The sequence below is a fragment of the Oncorhynchus gorbuscha genome, unplaced genomic scaffold (genome assembly GCF_021184085.1).
Source record: "Oncorhynchus gorbuscha isolate QuinsamMale2020 ecotype Even-year unplaced genomic scaffold, OgorEven_v1.0 Un_scaffold_333, whole genome shotgun sequence".
In the NCBI taxonomy this organism is placed as follows: domain Eukaryota; kingdom Metazoa; phylum Chordata; class Actinopteri; order Salmoniformes; family Salmonidae; genus Oncorhynchus; species Oncorhynchus gorbuscha.
In genome coordinates this window covers 184,418-212,075 of record NW_025745189.1, presented here as the reverse complement: position 1 = coordinate 212,075, position 27,658 = coordinate 184,418, and the positions used below count along the sequence as shown (strand labels likewise).

The following is a 27,658-nucleotide window of genomic DNA, read 5'->3' as shown; positions in this document are numbered from 1 at the left end:
TGGAGATTTGACTAGAAAGTTAAAGATGTGATTTCAAACTAAAGAGGAACCTTATACCTGACTTCCAGTAAGTAGACTCTTTAAGGTGTGTTTATTTTGACTTTGTTGTTGAGACTGTGCCCCACCCTCCCCTCCACCCACTGTCATTACATTGAGAGAGACCTCTGCTATCTCCCCAGCACTCCACTCTGTTACCATGTGATTGGACATTGTTTGGGTTGGGAGAAGCCTTTGCCTCATCCACGTATTGACACACTGACTGTGTGTGTGGCTGCGTGTATCTACCATCCAAACAACCCTGTCATTTTTGTTTTCTTCATTGTGTGTTTTGTGCATGTGTTGTGTAGTGTGTTGAAGGCTATATGGATCTCCTCAGCCCAAACTGTGTATCTGGAGCTCTCAGGTCCAACAAGGTAGTATCAAGGTGTCTGTCTGTACAGTATGAACTGGTACCTGCTCAGGGCTGTGTAAGTCTCTCTTCTAATCACTTGGCATGCTTCACCTCACCATTACTACTCACTAACCCAACACTACCAGGGTTTTCCAGAGCTTCACCTCACCATTACTACTCACTAACCCAACACTACCAGGGTTTTCCAGAGCTTCACCTCACCATTACTACTCACTAACCCAACACTACCAGGGTTTTCCAGAGCTTCACCTCACCATTACTACTCACTAACCCAACACTACCAGGGTTTTCCAGAGCTTCACCTCACCATTACTACTCACTAACCCAACACGACCAGGGTTTTCCAGAGCTTCACTTCACCATTACTACTCACTAACCCAACACGACCAGGGTTTTCCAGAGCTTCACCTCACCATTACTACTCACTAACCCAACACGACCAGGGTTTTCCAGAGCTTCACCTCACCATTACTACTCACTAACCCAACACGACCAGGGTTTTCCAGAGCTTCACCTCACCATTACTACTCACTAACCCAACACTACCAGGGTTTTCCAGAGCTTCACCTCACCATTACTACTCACTAACCCAACACGACCAGGGTTTTCCAGAGCTTCACCTCACCATTACTACTCACTAACCCAACACGACCAGGGTTTTCCAGAGCTTCACCTCACCATTACTACTCACTAACCCAACACGACCAGGGTTTTCCAGAGCTTCACCTCACCATTACTACTCACTAACCCAACACTACCAGGGTTTTCCAGAGCTTCACCTCACCATTACTACTCACTAACCCAACACTACCAGGGTTTTCCAGAGCTTCACCTCACCATTACTACTCACTAACCCAACACTGCCAGGGTTTTCCAGAGCTTCACCTCACCATTACTACTCACTAACCCAACACTACCAGGGTTTTCCAGAGCTTCACCTCACCATTACTACTCACTAACCCAACACTACCAGGGTTTTCCAGAGCTTCACCTCACCATTACTACTCACTAACCCAACACGAACAGGGTTTTCCAGAGCTTCACCTCACCATTACTACTCACTAACCCAACACTCACTAACCCAACACTACCAGGGTTTTCCAGAGCTTCACCTCACCATTACTACTCACTAACCCAACAATACCAGGGTTTTCCAGAGCTTCACCTCACCATTACTACTCACTAACCCAACACTACCAGGGTTTTCCAGAGCTTCACCTCACCATTACTACTCACTAACCCAACACTGCCAGGGTTTTCCAGAGCTTCACCTCACCATTACTACTCACTAACCCAACGCTACCAGGGTTTTCCAGAAATCACATTTGTAATATTCCTGGAATCAGGAAGGAATAAGAATCCGAAATCCTTAAACCAGGATTTCTGAATAATGTAAGAATTTGGAGAAAGTTAGCATATTTTGCAACCTTACCTACTACCTAACCTCACTGTCACTAACCTACTACCTCATCACCTCAACCCACTGTGTCACTAATCCACTACCTCATCACCTCACTGTCACTAACCCACTACCTCATCACCTCACTGTCACTAACCCATTAACTCATCACATCACCTCACCCAAATGTCTGTCACTAACCCACTACCTCATCACCTCACCCAAATGTCTGTCACTAACCTACTACCTCATCACATCACCTCACCCCACTGACAAGGTCTGTCACTAACCCACTATCTCATCACCTCAACCCACTGTCTTTCACTAACCCACTACCTCATCACCTCAACCCACTGTCTTTCACTAACCCACTACCTCATCACCTCACCCAAATGTCTGTCACTAACCCACTACCTCATCACCTCACCCAAATGTCTGTCACTAACCTACTACCTCATCACATCACCTCACCCCACTGACAAGGTCTGTCACTAACCCACTACCTCATCACCTCAACCCACTGTGTCACTAACCCACTACCTCATCACCTCACTGTCACTAACCCACTACCTCATCACCTCACTGTCACTAACCCATTAACTCATCACATCACCTCACCCAAATGTCTGTCACTAACCCACTACCTCATCACCTCACCCAAATGTCTGTCACTAACCTACTACCTCATCACATCACCTCACCCCACTGACAAGGTCTGTCACTAACCCACTGTCTCATCACCTCAACCCACTGACAAGGTCTGTCACTAACCCACTACCTCATCACCTCAACCCACTGTCTGTCACTAACCCACTACCTCATCACCTCAACCCACTGTGTCACTAACCCACTACCTCATCACCTCAACCCACTGTGTCACTAACCCACTACCTCATCACCTCAACCCACTGTCTGTCACTAACCCACTACCTCATCACCTCAACCACTGTCTCTCACTAACCCACTACCTCATCACCTCAACCCACTGTCTGTCACTAACCCCCTACCTCATTACATCACCTCACCACACTGACACGGTCTGTCTCTACCCCCACTAACACACTGACACGGTCTGTCTCTACCCCCACTAACACACTGACACGGTCTGTCTCTACCCCCACTAACACACTGACACGGTCTGTCTCTACCCACACTGACACGGTCCGTCTCTACCCACACTGACACGGTCTGTCTCTACCCACACGGACACGGTCTGTCTCTACCCACACGGACACGGTCTGTCTCTACCCACACTGACACGGTCTGTCTCTACCCACACTGACACGGTCTGTCTCTACCCACACTGACACGGTCTGTCTCTACCCACACTGACACGGTCTGTCTCTACCCACACTGACACGGTCTGTCTCTACCCACACTGACACGGTCTGTCTCTACCCACACTGACACGGTCTGTCTCTACCCACACTGACACGGTCTGTCTCTACCCACACTGACACGGTCTGTCTCTACCCACACTGACACGGTCTGTCTCTACCCACACTGACACGGTCTGTCTCTACCCACACTGACACGGTCTGTCTCTACCCACACTGACACGGTCTGTCTCTACCCACACTGACACGGTCTGTCTCTACCCACACTGACACGGTCTGTCTCTACACACACTGACGCACGGTCTGTCTCTACACACACTGACGCACGGTCTGTCTCTACACACACTGACGCACGGTCTGTCTCTACCCCCCACTGACGCACGGTCTGTCTCTACCCTCACTGACGCACGGTCTGTCTCTACCCCCACTGACGCACGGTCTGTCTCTACCCCCACTGACGCACGGTCTGTCTCTACCCCCACTGACACACGGTCTGTCTCTACCCCCACTGACACACGGTCTGTCTCTACCCCCACTGACACACGGTCTGTCTCTACCCCCCACTGACACACGGTCTGTCTCTACCCCCACTGACACACGGTCTGTCTCTACCCCCACTGACACACGGTCTGTCTCTACCCCCACTGACACACGGTCTGTCTCTACCCCCACTGACACACGGTCTGTCTCTACCCCCACTGACACACGGTCTGTCTCTACCCCCACTGACACACGGTCTGTCTCTACCCCCCACTGACACACGGTCTGTCTCTACCCCCCACTGACACACGGTCTGTCTCTACCCCCCACTGACACACGGTCTGTCTCTACCCCCACTGACACACTGTTTGTCTCTACCCCTACTGACACACGGTCTGTCTCTACCCCCACTGACACACGGTCTGTCTCTACCCCCCACTGACACACGGTCTGTCTCTACCCCCACTGACACACTGTTTGTCTCTACCCCTACTGACACACGGTCTGTCTCTACCCCCACTGACACACGGTCTGTCTCTACCCCCCACTGACACACGGTCTGTCTCTACCCCCACTGACACACGGTCTGTCTCTACCCCCACTGACACACGGTCTGTCTCTACCCCCACTGACACACGGTCTGTCTCTACCCCCCACTGACACACGGTCTGTCTCTACCCTCACTGACACACGGTCTGTCTCTACCCCCACTGACACACGGTCTGTCTCTACCCCCACTGACACACGGTCTGTCTCTACCCCCACTGACACACGGTCTGTCTCTACCCCCCACTGACACACGGTCTGTCTCTAGACACACTGACACACGGTCTGTCTCTACCCCCCACTGACACACGGTCTGTCTCTAGACACACTGACACACGGTCTGTCTCTAGACACACTAACGCACGGTCTGTCTCTACCCCCACTGACACACGGTCTGTCTTTACCCCCCACTGACACACGGTCTGTCTCTACCCCCCACTGACACACGGTCTGTCTCTACCCCCACTGACACACTGTTTGTCTCTACCCCCACTGACACACGGTCTGTCTCTACCCCCACTGACACACGGTCTGTCTCTACCCCCCACTGACACACGGTCTGTCTCTACCCCCCACTGACACACGGTCTGTCTCTACCCCCCACTGACACACGGTCTGTCTCTACCCTCACTGACACACGGTCTGTCTCTACCCCCACTGACACACGGTCTGTCTCTACCCCCCACTGACACACGGTCTGTCTCTACCCCCACTGACACACGGTCTGTCTCTACCCCCACTGACACACGGTCTGTCTCTACCCCCACTGACACACGGTCTGTCTCTACCCTCACTGACACACGGTCTGTCTCTACCCCCACTGACACACGGTCTGTCTCTACCCCCACTGACACGGTCTGTCTCTACCCCCACTGACACACGGTCTGTCTCTACCCCCACTGACACGGTCTGTCTCTACCCTCACTGACACACGGTCTGTCTCTACCCCCACTGACACACGGTCTGTCTCTAACCCCCACTGACACACGGTCTGTCTCTAACCCCCACTGACACACGGTCTGTCTCTACCCCCCACTGACACACGGTCTGTCTCTACCCCCCACTGACACACGGTCTGTCTCTACCCCCACTGACACACGGTCTGTCTCTACCCCCACTGACACACGGTCTGTCTCTACCCCCACTGACACACGGTCTGTCTCTACCCCCACTGACACACGGTCTGTCTCTACCCCCACTGACACACGGTCAGTCTCTACCCCCACTGACACACGGTCAGTCTCTACCCCCACTGACACACGATCAGTCTCTACCCCCCACTGACACACGGTCAGTCTCTACCCCCCACTGACACACGGTCTGTCTCTACCCTCACTGACAAACGGTCTGTCTCTACCCCCACTGACACACGGTCTGTCTCTACCCCCACTGACACACGGTCTGTCTCTACCCGCACTGACACACGGTCTGTCTCTACCCCCACTGACACACGGTCTGTCTCTACCCCCACTGACACACGGTCTGTCTCTACCCCCCACTGACACACGGTCTGTCTCTACCCCCCACTGACACACGGTCAGTCTCTACCCCCACTGACACACGGTCTGTCTCTACCCCCACTAACACACGGTTTGTCTCTGTCTGGTCATTCCTTCTATAGCTGGGCCTAAAGTCTTTCATTCTTCTGCTGCTGGACCCATTCTTCATTTCTTCCTTAATACTATCATCCCCTCTGTAATAATGTCTTATTCCAGCCCCTCTTCCAGCTCTGACAGAGAGGTGTCACGTGGACCTAACCTGCATGTTCTCTCTGAGTGCTCACTGTGTCACTGCTGTGTGTGGCTGTGTGTCAGTGTAGGGGTGTTGTGATAGCGTGTGGCTGTGTTTGTATGTAACAGGTGTGTATGCTAAGACATTGTGTGTCTGTGTACAGTATGTATGTACCAGGTGTACTAAATGATGGCGGGTGCTGTGATAATGTGTTCCAGGTGGAGGGAGACTTAGGCTACCCAGGAAGGAATGCTAAGATCATCCACAAGGAGTCTGACATCATCATGGCCTTCGCCATCAACAGGGTGAGAGACCTCTGCAGTGCACACAGACACCCACACACAAAGCTTTCCCATTCGATGAACATGGCACCTGAATGTCAAACTACGTCAGGTTGTAGAGTCTGACACCATAGAGATAAATGAGTAGAGTGGATTCCATTAGACTGGCCAATAAGGCCACCAGTTAACATATAACAGTCTAAGCCCTGTCTAATTTTATACATCTATTTAATCCCCTATTTTTGTCACTAAACAGTCTCCATATATACTTCCATAAATGATTTTAAACTGGTACCGGGGGACCTTCAGACTGGACTTGTGAGACCTGTGGACGTCCTAGAGCAGAACAGCCCATATATACGAGTTCCTGAGTCTCACCTTTACACAGATCAGTGTTTAGCCCAAACTACAGACAGAAGTTGGCAGATCGGCAGTATCGGCTTCAGACCAGTCCCAAGACGCTTGTGGGGGTCGTAGAGCAAAACGGAGAACGCCATCGTGTTCCTGAGAGTCTCCTCCGCAAAGGGATTTTTGTCCAAACCGTTCCGTCGCGACAGACGATTTTGTGATGTCTCATGGTCTCAACACTGCTCTAGCTCTGTCACCTTTCACCCCAAATGCGGAAGTGTTACATAGGCGGATGCGGTGGATTGAGACACATCCAATGCAAAAAAAAATAGATCTGTAACTTAAACTGATGGATTTGTGTATTCTGCTAAATAGATTTCCACATGGGTGTGGACATCAGCCTTAGGGGGGTTAACACACAGTTCACCACATCTAAATGTTTCTGTATGTTGGGATGTCTCTACTCATTCAGATGATGTGGTATACATTTACTGGCCTCTCTTCTCTCCCTCCCTCCCCCTCTTCTCTCCCTCCCTCCATCCCTCCCTTATCCCCTCCTCCCCCCTCTTCTCTCCCTCCCTCCCTCCCTTATCCCCTCCTCCCCCTCTCTCTCTCTCTCCATCCCTCCCTTATCCCCCCTCCCTCCCCCCCTCCTCCCCCTCTTCTCTCCCTCCCTCCCTCCTTATCCCCTCCTCCCCCCTTCTCCCTCTCCCTCCATCCCTCCCTTATCCCCTCCTCCCCCTCTTCTCTCCCTCCCTCCCTCCCTTATTCCCTCCTCCCCTCTCTTCTCTCCCTCCCTCCCCCTCTCTCCTCCCCCTCCAGGCTAACACCAATGAGATAGTGCTGGCATCCACTCACGACGTGCAGGAAGTTGATGTGTCCACTCTGTTAGCTGCTCAGCCCTACACCTGGATAGGAGAGGACTTTGACAAGGAGTCACACAGGTCAGTACACTGTTACACACACATACACATATACACATATACACCTATACACATATACACATATACACATATACACATATACACATATACACATATACACACATACACATATACACATATACACACATACACATATACACATATACACATATACACATATACACATATACACATATACACACATACACATATACACATATACACATATACACATATACACATATACACATATACACATATACACATATACACATATACACACATACACATATACACATATACACATATACACATATACATACATTGTGTTGGACTTCTTTCTCTCCTCAGTTCTGATGACGTGGACTACCGTTCTTCCCACACTAACGTTGCCCAGGCCTCCTCTACCCCGTCCCACTTCAACCCCAAAGACATGGCAGCCTCTGCATCCATGCCCTGGCTGGGGAGTGGGCAGACCAGCATGGGTGCTAGTGTGGTACGACAAACAAACATCCTCCACTCACACACTCACACATACACACACAAAACATCCTCCACTCACACACTCACACACTCACACATACACACACAAAACATCCTCCACTCACACACTCACACACTCACACATACACACACAAAACATCCTCCACTCACACACTCACACACATACACACACAAAACATCCTCCACTCACTCACTCACTCACACGCATACACACACAAAACATCCTCCACTCACTCACACATTCACTCACACACATACACACACAAAACATCCTACACACACAAAACATCCTCCACTCACTCACAAAACATCCTACACACACAAAACATCCTCCACTCACACACTCACACATACACACACAAAACATCCTCCACTCACACACTCACACACTCACACACAAAACATCCTCCACTAACACACAAAACATCCTACACACACAAAACATAACACACAAAACATCCTACACACACAAAACATCCTACACACACAAAACATCCTCCACTCACACACAAAACATCCTCCACACACACAAAACATCCTCCACTAACACACAAAACATCCTCCACTCACACACAAAACATCCTCCACACACACAAAACATCCTCCACTCACACACAAAACATCCTCCACTCACACACTCAAACACTCACACACTCACACACAAAACATCCTCCACTCACACACAAAACATCCTCCACTAACACACAAAACATCCTCCACTCACACACAAAACATCCTCCACTCACACACAAAACATCCTACACACACAAAACATCCTCCACTAACACACAAAACATCCTCCACTCACACACAAAACATCCTACACACACAAAACATCCTCCACTCACACACAAAACATCCTCCACTCACACACAAAACATCCTCCACTCACACACAAAACATCCTCCACTCACACACAAAACATCCTACACACACAAAACATCCTCCACTTACTCACTCACACACATACACACACAAAACATCCTCCACTCACTCACTCACTCACACACATACACACACAAAACATCCTCCACTCACTCACACATTCACTCACACACATACACACACAAAACATCCTACACACACAAAACATCCTCCACTCACTCACAAAACATCCTACACACACAAAACATCCTCCACTCACACATACACACACAAAACATCCTCCACTCACACACTCACACACTCACACACAAAACATCCTCCACTAACACACAAAACATCCTACACACACAAAACATCCTACACACACAAAACATCCTCCACTCACACACAAAACATCCTACACACACAAAACATCCTCCACTAACACACAAAACATCCTCCACTCACACACAAAACATCCTACACACACAAAACATCCTCCACTCACACACAAAACATCCTCCACTCACACACAAAACATCCTCCACTCACACACAAAACATCCTCCACTCACACACAAAACATCCTACACACACAAAACATCCTCCACTTACTCACTCACACACATACACACACAAAACATCCTCCACTCACACACTCACACATACACACACAAAACATCCTCCACTCCACTCACACACTCACACACAAAACATCCTCCACTAACACACAAAACATCCTACACACACAAAACATCCTACACACACAAAACATCCTCCACTCACACACAAAACATCCTACACACACAAAACATCCTCCACTAACACACAAAACATCCTCCACTCACACACAAAACATCCTACACACACAAAACATCCTCCACTCACACACAAAACATCCTCCACTCACACACAAAACATCCTCCACTCACACACTCACACACTCACACACAAAACATCCTCCACTAACACACAAAACATCCTACACACACAAAACATCCTACACACACAAAACATCCTCCACTCACACACAAAACATCCTACACACACAAAACATCCTCCACTAACACACAAAACATCCTCCACTCACACACAAAACATCCTACACTCACACACAAAACATCCTACACACACAAAACATCCTCCACTCACACACAAAACATCCTCCACTCACACACAAAACATCCTCCACTCACACACAAAACATCCTACACACACAAAACATCCTCCACTTACTCACTCACACACATACACACACAAAACATCCTCCACTCACTCACTCACTCACACACATACACACACAAAACATCCTCCACTCACTCACACATTCACTCACACACATACACACACAAAACATCCTACACACACAAAACATCCTCCACTCACTCACAAAACATCCTACACACACAAAACATCCTCCACTCACACATACACACACAAAACATCCTCCACTCACACACTCACACACTCACACACAAAACATCCTCCACTAACACACAAAACATCCTACACACACAAAACATCCTACACACACAAAAAAACATCAAAACATCCTCCACTCACACACAAAACATCCTACACACACAAAACATCCTCCACTAACACACAAAACATCCTCCACTCACACACAAAACATCCTACACACACAAAACATCCTCCACTCACACACAAAACATCCTCCACTCACACACAAAACATCCTCCACTCACACACAAAACATCCTCCACTCACACACAAAACATCCTACACACACAAAACATCCTCCACTTACTCACTCACACACATACACACACAAAACATCCTCCACTCACTCACTCACTCACACACATACACACACAAAACATCCTCCACTCACTCACACATTCACTCACACACATACACACACAAAACATCCTACACACACAAAACATCCTCCACTCACTCACACACACACAGATGCATAGTATAATCACACACACAGATGCATAGTATAATCACACACACAGATGCATAGTATAATCACACACAGACACACACACACACATACATACAGTGTGTGTATATAAATACACTACCGTTCAGAAGTTTGGGGTCACTTAAACATTTCCTTGTTTTTGAAAGAAAAGCTATTTTTTTTGCCCATTAAAATAACATCAAATTGATCTGAAATACAGTGTTAATGTTGTAAATGACATTTCTCAGAACAAGAATAGACTGACGAGTTTCAGAAGAAAGTTCTTTGTTTCTGGCCATTTTGAGGCTGTAATCGAACCCACAAATGCTGATGCTCCTGATACTCAAACTAGTCTAAAGAAGGCCAGTTGTATTGGTTCATTAATCAGCAAGACAGTTTTCAGCTGTGCTAACATAATTGCAAAAGGGTTTTCTAATGATCAATTATTATTTTAAATGATAAACTTGGATTAGCTAACACAATGTGCCATTGGAACACAGTAGTGATGGTTGCTGATAATGGGCCTCTGTCCGCCAATGTAGATATTCCATTTAAAATCAGCCGTTTCCAGCAACAATAGTAATTTATAACATTAACATTGTCTACACTGTATTTCTGATCAATTTGATGTTATTTTAATGGACAACAAAATGTGCTTTTCTTTCAAAAACAAGGACATTTCTAAGTGACCCCAAACTTTTGACATTTCAGTTGAATGCGTTCAGTTGGACAACTGACTAGGTACGTTATCTCCTTTCCTACTTTCCATTTACTTGGACCTTGTCGGTGCAGTGTAGTCCAGTGAGAGAGGTAGTAGTCTGTACTGACCTGTAGAGGGACACAGTACTCAGAAGTCAAACCTCCGTCCCAGCCTGTCTGGCTCACAGCTCACCACTCTAAACTCAAGGTCCTGTCTGTTTATTATGAAAACCCCTCCCTATTGTCTCTCCCCACACTGCTCTGGTGTCATAGGAAATATGTGAAGCAGTACCTAGCAGAACTCATCAGAGTACTGTAAGACAGTACGGTTTAAAGCAAGCAGACAAACGTTCTTCTTTTAATGTCAGAAGTCATTGTCTCACCCTATTCCTCGCTCGCTGTGTCTTAACTGAGGCCTGCTAGCTGGACCTAGTCAGTCCAGTGAATATGGACACTGCTTTATCTATCTCAGGCCAAACAGACAGAGAGTTGAGGACTAAACAGGCTGGTAGATGAGTCTATGTTACCAGAGATAGGCAGTGTGTGTGTTTGTATGAGAGAGATGGGAGAGTATCAACACACAGATACCCAGCTCTCACAGTGTCTCCTCGGCTGCGTCACCGCATCACCACTTCTCAAATATGTCCCCATTCAAGTGATAATTCTTCATGCTACAGTCAATATGGAGTACCTTGTACCAGAAGTATAAATATGCCCTATTCTAGGTGGTGAGTCTTGGTAAGGCCAGACTGTATGTGTAAAATAGGTCCAGTTCAGATGATGAATCCCCTTTAGAGTGAAAGGTTGTAGAGTAGTTTTAATGAACTAAAAGAAAGACCTGCACACTGCTCTGGCCAGTATCACTTCAGTTTATGAAGCTGACGTTTCGGCATGTTGGCCTTCATCCGAGCTGTTTCAGTTCAAAGAAATGTCCTAGTTGACTACTGAAGTCCGTAGTGTAGGGCATCACTGAATATGACTGATTTTTTTTAAAGACTGAGGTTTCAAATGAAGTTTGATGTATTAGGTTATTTAAATGTTGTTTTTCAGATTATGAAGAGGAACCTGAACAATGTGAAGAGAATGACCTCCCACCCCATATTCCAGTACTGTAGGTATCATCTAATGTATACAGTACCATATACCACTACTAGGTTATATACAGTATGCCACTACTAGGTTATATACAGTATACCACTACTAGGTTATATACAGTATACCACTACTAGGTTATATACAGTATACCACTACTAGGTTATATACAGTATACCACTACTAGGTTATATACAGTATACCACTACTAGGTTATATACAGTATGCCACTACTAGGTTATATACAGTATGCCACTACTAGGTTATATACAGTATGCCACTACTAGGTTATATACAGTATGCCACTACTAGGTTATATACAGTATACCACTACTAGGTTATATACAGTATACCACTACTAGGTTATATACAGTATACCACTACTAGGTTATATACAGTATACCACTACTAGGTTATATACAGTATGCCACTACTTGGTTATATACAGTATGCCACTACTTGGTTATATACAGTATGCCACTACTTGGTTGTATACAGTATGCCACTACTTGGTTGTATACAGTATGCCACTACTAGGTTATATACTAGGTATACCACTACTAGGTTATATACAGTATACCACTACTAGGTTATATACAGTATGCCACTACTAGGTTATATACAGTATGCCACTACTAGGTTATATACAGTATGCCACTACTAGGCTATATACAGTATGCCACTACTAGGTTATATACAGTATGCCACTACTAGGTTATATACAGTATACCACTACTAGGTTATATACAGTATACCACTACTAGGTTATATACAGTATACCACTACTAGGTTATATACAGTATGCCACTACTTGGTTATATACAGTATGCCACTACTTGGTTATATACAGTATGCCACTACTTGTTTGTATACAGTATGCCACTACTTGGTTGTATACAGTATGCCACTACTAGGTTATATACTAGGTATGCCACTACTAGGTTATATACAGTATACCACTACTAGGTTATATACAGTATGCCACTACTAGGTTATATACAGTATACCACTACTAGGTTATATACTAGGTATACCACTACTAGGTTATATACAGTATGTGTACTATACAGTATGCCACTACTAGGTTATATACAGTATGCCACTACTAGGTTATATACAGTATGCCACTACTAGGTTATATACAGTATGCCACTACTAGGTTATATACAGTATGCCACTACTAGGTTATATACAGTATACCACTACTAGGTTATATACTAGGTATACCACTACTAGGTTATATACAGTATGTGTACTATACAGTATACCACTACTAGGTTATATACAGTATGCCACTACTTGGTTGTATACAGTATGCCACTACTAGGTTATATACAGTATGCCACTACTAGGTTATATACAGTATGCCACTACTAGGTTATATACAGTATGCCACTACTAGGTTATATACAGTATATACAGTATGCCACTACTAGGTTATATACAGTATACCACTACTAGGTTATATACAGTATACCACTACTAGGTTATATACAGTATACCACTACTAGGTTATATACAGTATGCCACTACTAGGTTATATACAGTATGCCACTACTAGGTTATATACAGTATACCACTACTAGGTTATATACAGTATACCACTACTAGGTTATATACAGTATACCACTACTAGGTTATATACAGTATACCACTACTAGGTTATATACAGTATACCACTACTAGGTTATATACAGTATGCCACTACTAGGTTATATACAGTATGCCACTACTAGGTTATATACAGTATGTATACTATACAGTATACCACTACTAGGTTATATACAGTATACCACTACTAGGTTATATACAGTATGCCACTACTAGGTTATATACAGTATGCCACTACTAGGTTATATACAGTATACCACTACTAGGTTATATACAGTATACCACTACTAGGTTATATACAGTATGCCACTACTAGGTTATATACAGTATGCCACTACTAGGTTATATACAGTATGCCACTACTAGGTTATATACAGTATGCCACTACTAGGTTATATACAGTATGCCACTACTAGGTTATATACAGTATACCACTACTAGGTTATATACAGTATACCACTACTAGGTTATATACTATATACAGTATGCCACTACTAGGTTATATACAGTATGCCACTACTAGGTTATATACAGTATGCCACTACTAGGTTATATACAGTATGCCACTACTAGGTTATATACAGTATGCCACTACTAGGTACAGTATGCCACTACTAGGTTATATACAGCCACTACTAGGTTATATACAGTATGCCACTACTAGGTTATATACAGTATGCCACTACTAGGTTATATACAGTATGCCACTACTAGGTTATATACAGTATATACTAGGTATGCCACTACTAGGTTATATACAGTATGCCACTACTAGGTTATATACAGTTACTAGGTTATATACAGTATGCCACTACTAGGGTTATATACAGGTATGCCACTACTAGGTTATATACAGTATGCCACTACTAGGTTATATACAGTATGCCACTACTAGGTATACCACTACTAGGTTATATACAGTATACCACTACTAGGTTATATACAGTATGCCACTACTAGGTTATATACAGTATGCCACTACTAGGTTATATACAGTATGCCACTACTAGGTTATATACAGTATGCCACTACTAGGTTATATACAGTATGCCACTACTAGGTTATATACAGTATGCCACTACTAGGTTATATACAGTATGCCACTACTAGGTTATATACAGTATGCCACTAGTATACAGCCACTACTAGGTTATATACAGTATATGCCACTACTAGGTTATATACAGTATACCACTACTAGGTTATATACAGTAGTACCACTACTAGGTTATATACAGTATATACTAGGTTATATACAGTATGCCACTACTAGGTTATATACAGTATACAGCCTAGGTTATATACAGTATGCCACTACTAGGTTATATACAGTATGCCACTACTAGGTTATATACAGGTAGGTTATATACAGTATGCCACTACTAGGTTATATACAGTATGCCACTACCACTACTAGGTACAGTATATACTAGGTATACCACTACTAGGTTATATACAGTATACTACTAGGTTATATACAGTATGCCACTACTAGGTTATATACAGTATACTAGGTTAGTATGCCACTAGTATACAGTATGCCACTACTAGGTTATATACAGTATACCACTACTAGGTTATATACAGTATGCCACTACTAGGTTATATACAGTATGCCACTACTAGGTTATATACAGTATGCCACTACTAGGTTATATACAGTATGCCACTACTAGGTTATATACAGTATGCCACTACTAGGTTATATACAGTATACCACTACTAGGTTATATACAGTATGCCACTACTAGGTTATATACAGTATACCACTACTAGGTTATACTACTAGGTTATATACAGTATACCACTACTAGGTTATATACAGTATGCCACTACTAGGTTATATACAGTATGCCACTACTAGGTTATATACAGTATGCCACTACTAGGTTATATACAGTATGCCACTACTAGGTTATATACAGTATGCCACTACTAGGTTATATACAGTATGCCACCTAGGTTATACAGTATGCCACTAGGTTATATACAGTATGCCACTACACTACTAGGTTATATACAGTATGCCACTACTAGGTTGTTATACTACTAGGTATACCACTACTAGGTTATATACAGTATGCCACTACTAGGTTATATACAGTATGCCACTACTAGGTTATATACAGTATGCCACTACTTGGTTATATACAGTATGCCACTACTAGGTTATATACAGTATGCCACTACTAGGTTATATACAGTATGTGTACTATACAGTATGCCACTACTAGGTTATATACAGTATGCCACTACTAGGTTATATACAGTATGCCACTACTAGGTTATATACAGTATGCCACTACTAGGTTATATACAGTATGCCACTACTAGGTTATATACAGTATGCCACTACTAGGTTATATACAGTATACCACTACTAGGTTATATACAGTATGCCACTACTAGGTTATATACAGTAGTATGCCACTACTAGGTTATATACAGTATGCCACTACTAGGTTATATACAGTATGCCACTACTATACAGTATGCCACTACAGGTTATATGCCACTACTAGGTTATATACAGTATGCCACTACTAGGTTATATACAGTATGTGTACTATACAGCATACCACTACTAGGTTATATACAGTATACCACTACTAGGTTATATACTAGGTATACCACTACTAGGTTATATACAGTATGTGTTACTATACAGTATGCCACTATAGGTTATATACCACTACTAGGTTATATACAGTATGTTATATACAGTATGCCACTACTAGGTTATATACAGTATGCCACTACTAGGTTATATACAGTATGCCACTACTAGGTTATATACAGGTTATATACAGTATGCCACTACTAGGTTATATACAGTATGCCACTACTAGGTTATATACAGTATACCACTACTAGGTTATATATGCCACTACTAGGTTATATACAGTATGCCACTACTAGGTTATATACAGTATATACTAGGTTATAGTATGCCACTACTAGGTTATATACAGTATGCCACTACTAGGTTATATACAGTATACCACTACTAGGTTATATACAGTATGCCACTACTAGGTTATATACAGTATGCCACTACTAGGTTATATACAGTATGCCACTACTAGGTTATATACAGTATACCACTACTAGGTTATATACAGTATGCCACTACTAGGTTATATACAGTATGCCACTACTAGGTTATATACAGTATGCCACTACTAGGTTATATACAGTATGCCACTACTAGGTTATATACAGTATGCCACTACTAGGTACAGTATGCCACTATACAGTATGCCACTACTAGGTTATATACTAGTTATATACAGTATGCCACTACTAGGTTATATACAGTATGCCACTACTAGGTTATATACAGTATGCCACTACTAGGTTATATACAGTATGCCACTACTAGGTTATATACAGTATGCCACTACTAGGTTATATACAGTATACCACTATGTTATATACAGTATGCCACTACTAGGTTATATACAGGTTATATACAGTATGCCACTACTAGGTTATATACAGTATGCCACTACTAGGTTATATACAGTATGTGTACTATACAGTATGCCACTACTAGGTTATATACAGTATACCACTACTAGGTTATATACAGTATACCACTACTAGGTTATATACAGTATGCCACTACTAGGTTATATACAGTATGCCACTACTAGGTTATATAGGTTATATACAGTATGCCACTACTAGGTTATATACAGTATGTGTACTATACAGTATGCCACTACTAGGTTATATACAGTATGCCACTACTAGGTTATATACAGTATAGGTTATATACAGTATGCCACTACTAGGTTATATACAGTATACCACTACTAGGTTATATACAGTATGCCACTACTAGGTTATATACAGTATGTGTACTATACAGTATACCACTACTAGGTTATATACAGTATGCCACTACTAGGTTATATAGGTTATATACAGTATGCCACTACTAGGTTATATACAGTATGTGTACTATACAGTATGCCACTACTAGGTTATATACAGTATGCCACTACTAGGTTATATACAGTATGCCACTACTAGGTTATATACAGTATGCCACTACTAGGTTATATACAGTATGCCACTACTAGGTTATATACAGTATGCCACTACTAGGTTATATACAGTATGCCACTACTAGGTTATATACAGTATGCCACTACTAGGTTATATACAGTATGCCACTACTAGGTTATATACAGTATGCCACTACTAGGTTATATACAGTATGCCACTACTAGGTTATATACAGTATGCCACTACTAGGTTATATACAGTATGTGTACTATACAGTATGCCACTACTAGGTTATATACAGTATGTGTACTATACAGTATGCCACTACTAGGTTATATACAGTATGTGTACTATACAGTATACCACTACTAGGTTATATACAGTATGTGTACTATACAGCATACTGACGGCCTGAACACAACACTGTTTGAATGACGGGTCTGTTCCTTCAAATAGTGGAATTTCCTAATGTTTCTGTGTCTGTGCATTAGATATGACTGGGGCTCAGGACGGCAGTGTCCGTATGTTTGAGTGGAACAGGCCACAGCAACTCATCTGCTTCAGACAGGCAGGCAATGCCAGAGTCACACGCCTCTACTTCAACTCACAGGGAAACAAGGTCCACACACACACACACAGACAACAATACTATTTTTCATCCTCAGTATTATGATTGTGCTGATCTCTCTGTGTTGGTCTGTCTGTTTCTATCTGTCTGTCTCTCTCTGTGTCGCTGTCTCTCTGTGTCTCTGTCTTTCTCTCTCTCTCTTCCTGTCTCTGTCTATCTCTCTCTGTCTTTCTCTGTCTATCTCTCTCTGTCTTTCTCTGTCTATCTCTCTCTGTCTGTCTCTCGCTATCTCTCTCTCTCCACGACTCTCTCCCTCTGTCTATCTTTCTCTCTGTCTCTCTCTCTGTCTCTCTGTCTCTGTCTCTCGCTGTCTCGCTGTCTCTCTGTCTGTCTCTCGCTATCTCTCTGTCTGTCTCTCGCTATCTCTCTGTCTGTCTCTCGCTATCTCTCTCTCCACGTCTCTCTCCCTCTGTCTATCTTTCATCTGTCTCTCTCTCTATCTCTCTCTCTCTCTCTGTCTCTCTGTCTCTGTCTCTCTATCTCTCTGTCTCTCGCTATCTCTCTGTCTGTCTCTCGCTATCTCTCTCTCCACGTCTCTCTCCCTCTTTCATCTGTCTCTCTCTCTATCTCTCTGTCTCTCTCTCTGTCTCTCTCTCGCTATCTCTGTCTCTCTCTCTCGCTATCTCTGTCTGTCTGTGTCTCTGTGTTTGTCTGTCTCTCTCTTCCTGCCTCTCTCTCTCTCTGTCTGTCTCTCGCTATCTCTCTCTCTGTCTATCTCTCTCTGTCTGTCTCTCGCTATCTCTCTCTCGCTATCTCTCTCTCTCCACGTCTCTCTCCCTCTGTCTCTCTCTCTGTCTCTCGCTATCTCTCTGTCTCTGTCTGTCTCTCCAGTGTGGTGTATCAGATGGAGAAGGCTTCCTCAGTCTGTGGCAGGTCAACCAGACCTCCTCCAACCCCAAGCCCTACGTGGTACGTAACACACAGTTTTACAGAGGGTGGGAGAATGAGAGAGTTGGCGTGTGTGAGTGATAGAGCGATTGGGAGTGATTGATTTCCTCTGTGTGCTTGGCTGAGGCTAACACAGCCTTCTATCTCCCTTCCTCTCTCGCTCGGTCTGACTCCCCCTCTTTTATTTCTCTCGCCCTCTCTGTTCTTTCTCTCCCCCCTCTCTCTGTCTCGATCTCCCTCTCTCTCTCTCGATCTCCCTCTCTCTCTCGATCTCCCTCTCTCTCTCTCGATCTCCCTCTCTCTCTCTCGATCTCCCTCTCTCTCTCCATATCTCCCTCTCTCTCTCTCGATCTCCCTCTCCCTCTCTCTCTCTCGATCTCCCTCTCTCTCGATCCCCTCTCTCTCTCGGTCTCTGTCTCTTTCCCTCTCTCTCTGTCTCTCTCTTGGTCTGTCTCTTTCCCTCTCTCTCTCGGTCTCTATCGCTTTCCCTCTCTCTCTCTGTCTCTGTCTCTTTCCCTCTCTGTCTCTATCGCTTTCCCTCTCTCTCTCTGTCTCTATCGCTTTCCCTCTCTCTTTCCCTCTCACTCTCGGTTTCTGTCTCTTTCCCCCTCTCTTTCTGTCTCGTTCTCTCTCTGTCTCTCTCAGTCTCTGTCTCGTTCCCTCTCTCTCTTGGTCTCTGTCTCTTTCCCTCTGTCTCTTTCCCCCTCTCTCTCTGACTCCCTCTCTCTCTCGGTCTCTGTCTCTTTCCCTCTCTCTCTCTGTCTCTGTCTGTCTCTTTCCCGCTCTCTCTCTGTCTCTCTCTCGGTCTCTGTCTCTTTCCCTCTCTCTCTCTGACTCCCTCTCTCGGTCTCTGTCTCTTTCCCTCTCTCTCTCTGACTCGCTCTCTCTCTCGGTCTCTGTCTCTTTCCCTCTCTCTCTCTGACTCCCTCTCTCTCTCGGTCTCTGTCTCTTTCCCTCTCTCTCTCTGACTCGCTCTCTCTCTCGGTCTCTGTCTCTTTCCCTCTCTCTCTCTGTCTCTGTCTCTGTCTCTTTCCCGCTCTCTCTCTGTCTCTCTCTCGGTCTCTGTCTCTTTCCCTCTCTCTCTCTGACTCCCTCTCTCTCTTGGTCTCTGTCTCTTTAATATAATAATATAATATAATAATAATATATGCCATTTAGGAGACGCTTTTATCCAAAGCGACTTACAGTCATGTGTGCATACATTCTACGTATGGGTGGTCCCGGGGATCAAACCTACTACCCTGGCGTTACAAGCGCCATGCTCTACCAACTGAGCTACAGAAGGATCTGACTCACGCTCTCTCTCTGTCTCTCTGTAGAGTTGGCAGTGCCACTCTAAGACCTGTGGTGATTTTGCCTTCATCACTTCCTCCAGTCTCATGGCAACGGCAGGACAGTCCAACGACAGCAGGTCAGTATCAACATTACATATCAAAACTACGCCAGTCTCAATACTGTCATAACAGTAACTCCAATGACTGAAACTCTTTTTCTCCTTTTCTCCTCCAGAAATGTCTGCCTGTGGGACACTCTTATTTCACCTAGTAACGCCATGGTACATGGTAAGATTTAGTTGTCATTTCAGTCCACCAGAAATGAACATGCAAAGTTACCACAGCAGATAAAACCAGTCAAATGAACTAGTTAGATGCCACAATTGTATCTCCATTACATGAAATATTAGGTGACAGATCTAATTTTGACTTGATCAAGCAAAGTGGGGTAAGTTAGGACATTTTCTACATTCAGCATCACTCTGTCAAGGGAAATATAGACTTCTTTAAAAAAAAAAAAAGATATTTAAGCAATAAGGCATGAGAACTCTGGGAGTATTGTGTGATAACTCCAGACTAAGGGCTGTTCTTAAGCCAGAGGTGAAGAATGTAGCGAGCAGAGGTTCAATGATAACTCCAGACTAAGGGCTGTTCTTAGGCCAGAGGTGAAGAATGTAGCTAGCAGAGGTTCAATGATAATTCCAGACTAAGGGCTCTTCTTAGGCCAGAGGTGAAGAATGTAGCGAGCAGAGGTTCAATGATACCTCCAGACTAAGGGCTGTTCTTAGGCCAGAGGTGAAGAATGTAGCTAGCAGAGGTTCAATGATAACTCCAGACTAAGGGCTGTTCTTAGGCCAGAGGTGAAGAATGTAGCTAGCAGAGGTTCAATGATAACTCCAGACTAAGGGCTGTTCTTAGGCCAGAGGTGAAGAATGTAGCTAACAGAGGTTCAATGATAACTCCAGACTAAGGGCTGTTCTTAGGCCAGAGGTGAAGAATGTAGCAGAGGTTCAAGCAGAGGTTCAATGATAAGAGGTTCAATGATAACCAGACTAAGGGCTGTTCTTAGGCCAGAGGTGAAGAATGTAGCTAGCAGAGGTTCAATGATAACTCCAGACTAAGGGCTGTTCTTAGGCCAGAGGTGAAGAATGTAGCGAGCAGAGGTTCAATGATAACTCCAGACTAAGGGCTGTTCTTAGGCCAGAGGTGAAGAATGTAGTTAGCAGAGGTTCAATGATAACTCCAGACTAAGGGCAGTTCTTAGGCCAGAGGAGAAGAATGTAGCTAGCAGAGGTTCAATGATAACTCCAGACTAAGGGCTGTTCTTAGGCCAGAGGTGAAGAATGTAGCTAGCAGAGGTTCAATGATAACTCCAGACTAAGGGCTGTTCTTAGGCCAGAGGAGAAGAATGTAGCTAGCAGAGGTTCAATGATAACTCCAGACTAAGGGCTGTTCTTAGGCCAGAGGTGAAGAATGTAGCTAGCAGAGGTTCAATGATAACTCCAGACTAAGGGCTGCTCTTAGGCCAGAGGTGAAGAATGTAGCGAGCAGAGGTTCAATGATAACTCCAGACTAAGGGCTGTTCTTAGGCCAGAGGTGAAGAATGTAGCTAGCAGAGGTTCAATGATAACTCCAGACTAAGGGCTGCTCTTAGGCCAGAGGTGAAGAATGTAGCGAGCAGAGGTTCAATAATAACGAGAGACAAGAACTTCAATAAATAATGATTTAATTAATCATTTATAAATAGGCAACCAGAACTGGATGTTTGTATTTGTATTTATTAAGGATGCCAAGGCAGCAGCTATTCTTCTTGTGGCCCATTAGTTCCTGCCAAGGCAGCAGCTACTCTTCCTGGAGTCCATTAGTTCCTGCCAAGGCAGCAGCTACTCTTCTTGGAGTCCATTAGTTCCTGCCAAGGCAGCAGTTACTCTTCCTGTGGTCCATTATTTCCTGCCAAGGCAGCAGCTACTCTTCCTGGAGTCCATTAGTTCCTGCCAAGGCAGCAGCTACTCTTCCTGGAGTCCATTAGTTCCTGCCAAGGCAGCAGTTACTCTTCCTGTGGTCCATTATTTCCTGCCAAGGCAGCAGCTACTCTTCCTGGAGTCCATTAGTTCCTGCCAAGGCAGCAGTTACTCTTCCTGTGGTCCATTAGTTCCTGCCAAGGCAGCAGCTACTCTTCCTGGAGTCCATTAGTTCCTGCCAAGGCAGCAGCTACTCTTCCTACATTAGTTCTTCCTGTGGTCCATTATTTCCTGGAGTCCAAGGCAGTTACTCTTCCTGTGGTCCATTCTTCCAAGGCAGCAGTCCAGTTAGTTCCTGCCAAGGCAGCAGCTACTCTTCCTGGAGTCCATTAGTTCCTGCCAAGGCAGCAGCTACTCTTCCTGTGGTCCATTAGTTCCTGCCAAGGCAGCAGTTACTCTTCCTGTGGTCCATTATTTCCTGCCAAGGCAGCAGCTACTCTTCCTGGAGTCCATTAGTTCCTGTCAAGGCAGCAGCTACTCTTCCTGGAGTCCATTAGTTCCTGCCAAGGCAGCAGCTACTCTTCCTGGAGTCCATTAGTTCCTGCAAGGCAGCAGTTACTCTTCCTGTGGTCCATTAGTTCCTGCCAAGGCAGCAGCTATTCTTCCTGTGGTCCATTTTTTCCTGCCAAGGCAGCAGCTACTCTTCCTGTGGTCCAGTAACATTAAGGCAGTTGTTGTTGTGTATCCCTGGGAATAATCCGAATTCATGTAAATTGAGCATAGGAACAGGGTAAATTGAGCATAGGAACAGGGTAAATTGAGCATAGGAACAGGGTAAATTGAGCATAGGAACAGGGTAAATTGAGCATAGGAACAGGGTAAGTTGAGCATAGGAACAGGGTAAGTTGAGCTGCCAACACATTTCTGTACCTATTTAAATTATGTCTGTCTTTATTTCCCGATCACAATTCATCACAATGGCTTGTTTGTCTTTGAATCATTTTAAGCATCTGTAAACACGGATTAACACCTCCAACATTGTACTGGTTTGAACACATTTAACATCAGCTCTGGTGTTTCCTAATATCCCAGCGATACTCTACCTCGCGCTACAGCTGGAAATAAACCACTTCATGTTGCTCAACTTTCCATTGGCTCAACCGGTGGCTCAACTTATCCCATTCGCTCATCTTACCCCAAGGCAAACATTTTACTATATTAGCCCACACAGATACAAGGATGCACTTTCATGCTAGGTTTAGGTCCTCATATTGAAGCTCATACAGAGCCCAACTGATGCATAGAACAATCTTTAAATGATCTACTTTAGTTTAGATACAAGCATCATGAAACCTCTAACACAATTCATTCATTTGACTTAGTGAAAATCCACTTTTTTAAACCTTGCTTACCACTTTTTCACAGACTCCATGAAATGATGTCCTCTGCCTAAATATTTTGTTAAATTATACATTTTGTTTATGGTTTCCTAGAAACAAGGGCTGGCTAGACTTACCGTTTGGTTTAACTTACCCCACTGTCCCCTGTATTAGTGTTGTCACTCATAACTCATAGTTGTGATCTGTCTCTCCAGCCTTCCCGTGCCATGAGAACGGTGCCACGGTGTTGCAGTACGCTCCCAAGCAGCAGCTGCTGATCTCGGGAGGCAGGAAGGGCTTTGTGTGTGTGTTTGACATCCGACAGAGACAGCTGCTACACACCTTCCAGGCCCACGACTCAGCCGTCAAAGCCCTGGCACTCGACACCTCCGAAGACTTCTTCGTAACCGGCTCGGCTGAGGGGAACATGAAGGTGATTTTCCTTATTACTTTGTAATGAGGAAAATGGAATAAGAATCTTCCTAAATTGAAATGGAATGGTTCCCAACCCTGTCAACCATTAATCTGTGCTCTCCAGCTGTATTTCAATGACCAATTTTGTGTAAAAATGTATGTAAGTCACAGGATTGATCTGTGAAAGACATCATGTAATTCCATGAATATATTGGTCATTGCCTTTCTCTTTATCTCTCTCTTTCACTCCCCCTCTCCTTCTCCTCCAGGTGTGGAAGCTGGCAGGCCACGGCCTCATGCACTCGTTTAGCACAGAGCATGCCAAGCAGTCCATCTTCCGGAACATCGGAGCAGGCGTCATGCAGGTGGAGACCCGCCCAGGCAACCGCATATTCACCTGCGGCGCCGACGGAACCCTCAAGATGAGGGTTCTACCCGACCGCTACAACATCCCCTCTAGCATCTTCGACATTCTGTAGACCCTAAACCACTTCCTGTACTGTCTGTAGAGAGGTCATCTGATTGGTTAGTGGTTGAACGTTGAAACGATAACCAAACTTTCACTGGAATATTCAACATCTTGTAGAAACGTAAATACCTGGAAGTGGTATGTCTAAATGGCGGTGGATAGGAAGGACTAAGGTTGAAAGATTAACCAAACTTTCTTTCACTAGTATAACATTGTGTAGAGAGCCTAGACTTGTGTGAGAGAGACGAAGAGAGATCGGGGTAAAGGTTTACAGATAGATCACTAAGTATATTACACTGCTGGATAGGCTAGTTGAGAGGGCTCTAATGATATGTGTGACGTAGAGGTGAAAGGTTGAGAGATGACCAAGGTTTCAGCAGCTTTGAGAGAGCAACAGAGAGGGTACGGTATGACTTTACCGAGAGGAAATCGTATCAGAAAAGTTCAATTGAGCTGTGAATATTTTTTTCTTTCCCAAAGCCTAAAAGCGTGTATTAAAACATAAAGCAACAGGCTCCATACTTGATTTTAACAGTTAGATTTCCTGTCATTTTAAAAGCGGCTGCTGGACGTTTACGAGTGTGTCAGTCCATATGAAAGCTATGCATGACTTCCTGTTCTCGTTTTAAGCGGTGCAATCACATGGTTTATTGATATGATAGTGCTCTGTACAAGTGCTCAAACTCTTCTAAAGTGTGTATCTGTTGTCATTTTGTGCCCATAAGCTGAAACACTCTCTTAGCATCTACATTAACCAGCACTGTGGTTCCTTTAGTCAGTCAGTCAGTGGTCTGGTGTGACTCTGAAGTTGTTGATCTGCATTTTGTTGAAATGGTTTCATCCTCTTCATCCCCTGGCTAATCTCACTGTTAATGACAACGTTTAATGGCACACTATCCCCATAGTGACCCCATCCCATAACACTGGCTGCCCAGTGACTCGCTAGCCTACATCGATTGATCTATGGATTGATTGTTGATTGAGCCTAGCAGCTATGTGATCACACCTCTCTGTATCTGCTGCCTGCCTGCCGTCAAAAGCCTGTTTGTGCGGCAGCAGCGGCCTCACTGCTACAACCTTGTGTTTGGAAGATGGTGTGTTTTGATCCTGTGACTGTGTGTAGTCTATATGTCTCATCTGTCTGTTCCACTGAATACCCCCCCCCCCCCCCCGAGAAGAAAGAAACACATGGGGTCTGTTATGTTCTGTTATGTTCTGTATGGGTCTGTTATGTTCTGTATGGGTCTGTTATGTTCTGTATGGGTCTGTTATGTTCTGTATGGGTCTGTTATATTCTGTTATGTTCTGTATGGGTCTGTTATGTTCTGTTATGTTCTGTATGGGTCTGTTATGTTCTGTATGGGTCTGTTATGTTCTGTATGGGTCTGTTATGTTCTGTTATGTTCTGTATGGGTCTGTTATGTTCTGTATGGGTCTGTTATGTTCTGTATGGGTCTGTTATGTTCTGTATGGGTCTGTTATGTTCTGTATGGGTCTGTTATATTCTGTTATGTTCTGTATGGGTCTGTTATGTTCTGTTATGTTCTGTATGGGTCTGTTATGTTCTGTTATGTTCTGTATGGGTCTGTTATGTTCTGTATGGGTCTGTTATGTTCTGTATGGGTCTGTTATGTTCTGTATGGGTCTGTTATGTTCTGTATGGGTCTGTTATATTCTGTATGGTCTGTTATGTTCTGTATGGGTCTGTTATATTCTGTTATATTCTGTATGGGTCTGTTATGTTCTGTTATGTTCTGTATGGGTCTGTTATGTTCTGTATGGGTCTGTTATGTTCTGTATGGGTCTGTTATGTTCTGTATGGGTCTGTTATGTTCTGTATGGGTCTGTTATGTTCTGTATGGGTCTGTTATGGTTCTGTATGGGTCTGTTATGTTATGTTCTGTATGGGTCTTATGTTCTGTATGGGTCTGTTATGTTCTGTATGGGTCTGTTATGTTCTGTATGGGTCTGTTATGTTCTGTATGGGTCTGTTATGTTCTGTATGGGTATGTTATGTTCTGTATGGGTCTGTTATGTTCTGTATGGGTCTGTTATGTTCTGTTATGTTCTGTATGGGTCTGTTATGTTCTGTATGGGTCTGTTATGTTCTGTATGGGTCTGTTATGTTCTGTATGGGTCTGTTATGTTCTGTATGGGTCTGTTATGTTCTGTATGGGTCTGTTATGTTCTGTATGGGTCTGTTATGTTCTGTATGGGTCTGTTATGTTCTGTATGGGTCTGTTATGTTCTGTATGGGTCTGTTATGTTCTGTATGGGTCTGTTATGTTCTGTATGGGTCTGTTATGTTCTGTATGGGTCTGTTATGTTCTGTATGGGTCTGTTTTGTTCTGTATGGGTCTGTTATGTTCTGTATGGGTCTGTTATGTTCTGTATGGGTCTGTTTTTGCACAAACATTTTATTTTTTGTTGTTGAACTATTTACCTATTTGTTTTTGGTTGGTGGGTTGGTTG

General features: G+C 44.1%; 1 protein-coding gene across 11 annotated transcripts in view; it reads left to right on the top strand.

The window, feature by feature from the left end:
- The window catches only part of dmxl2 (Dmx-like 2), a 115,017-nt gene extending 88,552 nt beyond the window's left edge, over window positions 1-26,465 (top strand). For 8 of the 11 annotated variants that reach the window (XM_046333059.1, XM_046333054.1, XM_046333053.1 and 5 more), the window contains 11 exons: window positions 348-413; window positions 6,124-6,210; window positions 7,357-7,478; window positions 7,809-7,953; window positions 12,507-12,567; window positions 18,665-18,792; window positions 19,633-19,710; window positions 21,009-21,100; window positions 21,199-21,251; window positions 24,519-24,736; window positions 24,987-26,465. In XM_046333059.1, the coding sequence (XP_046189015.1) occupies window positions 348-413; window positions 6,124-6,210; window positions 7,357-7,478; window positions 7,809-7,953; window positions 12,507-12,567; window positions 18,665-18,792; window positions 19,633-19,710; window positions 21,009-21,100; window positions 21,199-21,251; window positions 24,519-24,736; window positions 24,987-25,196 (1,260 nt within the window). In that variant the 3' untranslated portion in view covers window positions 25,197-26,465. The remainder of the gene's footprint in view (window positions 1-347; window positions 414-6,123; window positions 6,211-7,356; window positions 7,479-7,808; window positions 7,954-12,506; window positions 12,568-18,664; window positions 18,793-19,632; window positions 19,711-21,008; window positions 21,101-21,198; window positions 21,252-24,518; window positions 24,737-24,986) is intronic. The other 3 variants (XM_046333061.1, XM_046333060.1, XM_046333057.1) reach the window with 1 other exon arrangement.
- Window positions 26,466-27,658: the final 1,193 nt, after the last annotated feature.